The sequence below is a fragment of the Olea europaea genome, chromosome 17, assembly GCF_002742605.1.
Source record: "Olea europaea var. sylvestris chromosome 17, O_europaea_v1, whole genome shotgun sequence".
In the NCBI taxonomy this organism is placed as follows: domain Eukaryota; kingdom Viridiplantae; phylum Streptophyta; class Magnoliopsida; order Lamiales; family Oleaceae; genus Olea; species Olea europaea.
Window position 1 is genome coordinate 3,479,615 of NC_036253.1, and position 3,466 is coordinate 3,483,080.

The window sequence follows — 3,466 nt, forward strand, 5'->3', positions numbered from 1 at the left end:
CTATACATGCCTCACAAGAAGGGGACATTCCGAAATACAAGTTAGCATATTTAGCTCTTGTTTGATGCCCATTACCTGAAAATGAAAATGGGGGAAATAATATTTTCTAGAAAAATGAGTGGTTGAAAAAGAAGGAAAAGTTTTCGATTTACGTGTAATATTATTTTATGAAAAATTGTGTGGTTGAAAATAGGAGAGAGAAAAATAGAATGTAATGTAATTTAATTTAATGGGGGATCAAACAGGGCATTAGAGCTAAATAGAATTTTTATTGGCCAGGCATGACATAAGAAATTAGAAGAGAGGTGATGCAGTGTGACGTGTGCCAAAAATGTAAAGATGAACACTTGCCATATCCCGGCCTACTACAACCCCTACCTGAACCTCATCATTCATGGAGTCATATATCCATTGACTTTATTGAGAGACCACCAAAATCTGAAGGGAAGGACGTTATCTTAGTGATAGTAGACAGATTCACTAAGTATGGCCATTTTTTCACACTTTCTCATCCCTTTACAAGTGGCCCAACTGTTCTTGGATCACATTTATAAACTCCATGGCATGCCTCAGAGTATTATCTTTGATAGAGACAAGATTTTTACTAGCACCTTTTGGCAGGAGTTGTTTAAGCTCATGGAAATTACTTTGCAACTCAACTTAGCTTACCATCCCCAAACAAATGGCCAGACTAAGAGGTTTAATCAGTGCCTTTAGCTAAATGTCAGATGCATGACACACCACAAACCTAAGGCACAGGCTAAATGGATACCTTTAGCTGAATGGTGGTACAGTACCACTTACCATTTAGCCATTAAGCAAATACCCTTTGAGGCACTATATGGGATTCCACCACCCCAGTTAGCCATGGGACCTTATCAACAAACAAGTGTTTCTATGGTGGAAGACATCCTGCAAAAGAGGTATAAAATGGATCAGCAATTAAAGGAGAACCTAGCACAAGCAAGATCCAGAATAAAAATGTATGCTAATAAAAACAGGACCGAGAGACAATTTGAAGAAGGGGATTGGGTATACTTGAAATTACATCTATATCAACAGTGGTCCATGGCCAAGAGAATTAATCAGAAGTTGAGTCCTAGATACTATGGCCCTTATCAGATCGAGAAGATTGGAAATGTAGCATACAAACTGGTATTTCCCAACCAAGAAAAAATTCATCTTATATTTCATGTATCTCTACTTAAGCAGAAGAGAGGAAGCAGAGCAGTGGTTATAGAGCAGTTACCATTTGGATAGGAGGTGGTGGAAAAACCAGAAGAAGTGCTTCAAACTAGAATTTTCAAAAAGGGAAATCATGCAGGAACTCAGTGACTAATCAAATGGATTGGACAAACCACAGAAGAGGCTACTTGGGAAAATTCACAGGACAGATAGAAGAAGTATCCTAGTTTTAAACTTTGGGGACAAGGTTTAGATAAGGATGAGGGGTGTCATGATGAAGAGGCAGCAACTCAGTGGAAGAAGCGGAATGAAGAAGAGAACTAACTGTAACTATATTTCAAATGGGAATAGAGTGAGATCCACACCTGGCAATTATGTGTTATTTTTGTCTATTATGTTTCTTGCATTTCTATTATGTTTCTTGCATTTGAATACCTTTTTTTTTTTTTTTAATTGCGGTAGCATATATATAGAGATTAGACGAGTGAGGCAAGGAAAGTTTGGATGTAAAACCAATTCAGTTATTCTATTTCCTCTTCTCAATTTCTCTCTGCTATTCTTCTTCTACTTAATTTCTTCTTGCCCATTTTCCAATTTGTGATTATTTCTGAAATTGAGTTTGAGTTGCAGTTTTCTTGGACCGTGGCCTTCAATTTGGTACTAATTTTGAGTGAGTTCATCATCAATTCGAGCTTCACTCATTACACTGGTGTACACTTAATTCGGATTAAGTTGTGGTTTTTGGTCTATTTGATAAATGACAAAGCCGCTACATTTATCTTTTTCAATTTTGACATGTTTTGATACTTCCCATTTATGGGGCTCTTCTCCTTAAGCCCTTACATTGTCTATATTATCTATTGAATTTCTGTTCTTATCTAAAAGCAGTTCTCTCCATAATTTATAATGGGCATGTATGATGAACAATTCATCGTAATTCTGAATCATGCAGAAAGTTCAATATTTGATCTGAATAATAATTTGAAAAAGAAGACACTGGGCATTAAAGGCAGGACCCTGAGGTTATCAGTTTTTGAATCTCTTAGTTCCTGACAATATTTTCAAAGTTTATCCTCATTACAAAAATAGAAAATATGTTAGAATTTTACTTGTTTGGACCTGCGGTAAGTAGTAGTCAAGTCGAAGGGCACAACGTATTTGATTCTTGATCTTATTCCTTAATTAAAATGATGATTAGGTGAATCACAAAAACTCAATCAGTTTGAATGGTTTTTTGGACAAAAGTTTGAATTTTTGTTGTGAACTTCGATAAAAGGATGAGATGAGCTAATGAAAAATCGATTTTAGCAAAGTAAAACTCTAAACTTTCTCTATATCTAAATTTGATCAGCATATTGATAAAACAGAGAAGTTTGGGTATGATATTTCACTTTGTGTGAATCATCTATTGCTAGCGTCAAGGCACCTGTCCACTTGTCATGTACTAGAACAGTTATGGACAGTGAAGTAAAGAGCATAATTCACTATCTCTGAAACCAAGTTGAGTGAACCTAGTTCTCTGTTTATGAATCGTGTATGTCTAGTATTTAGTCACTTGTTCTCTCGTCATGGACGAGAATTTTCATATTTCCCATTAATAATAATGTGTCACTGAATACGTAAAGTGTTAGGAGTATGACTCAAATATGAGTCTTTTGAAGAGGCGTATTCAACTTAGACTAGGAGAATATTAACCTAGAGTTTAAAGAAACTAAGTTGAATAAGCAAACAAAATCCTATTGAAATTGTGTTTCCTAATTGTAATGTATTTTATTACCTTTTAGAACTCTTCTAAGGTTGGTTTACAAATACGAGGTTCTTCTGGTCAGTTTGTAGAGAGTAACATAGAAGCAGTATTGCTAGTCTGTCTTGTATTTTCCATACTGTTGAATCAATAAACATTGTTCCTATGCGTTTAGCCTTTATGTTCTTTCTTTACAAATTCAATCTTGTATTTTCGTGGTGATCTAGTATATTTCAATATTGTCATTAAATCTCATTCTTTATAATCCGATTTGAAATCAACGTGTGTTATTGGAGCTTCTGCTCCCAACATAAAGATGGAACTCTGATTTCCTGTTCTACTTATTGTATTTGGCTAAATCTTCATATATCTTAGTTTGCATGACAAATGTGGTCAAATTATTGAGTAATTTTGTGATAACAAATGATTCGATGTTTCTTCATGACTACAAATTCCTTCCCTCATCTGAGAAAAATTCAGAATTTTTTTGGCTATTGTTGATCAATTGAAAGTAATGGAAGTTCAGCTTTGATCATC

The 3,466-nt window shown here is 34.9% G+C and overlaps 1 protein-coding gene across 1 annotated transcript; it reads left to right on the plus strand.

Annotated features, from left to right (window-relative positions):
* Nucleotides 1-308: 308 nt before the first annotated feature.
* LOC111365530 lies at nt 309-1,260 on the plus strand. Its single transcript, XM_022986085.1, has 2 exons — nt 309-484; nt 729-1,260. The coding sequence occupies exons 1-2, from the start codon at nt 309-311 to the stop codon at nt 1,258-1,260; spliced, it is 708 nt and encodes a 235-aa protein (XP_022841853.1).
* The last annotated feature ends 2,206 nt before the right edge of the window (nt 1,261-3,466 follow it).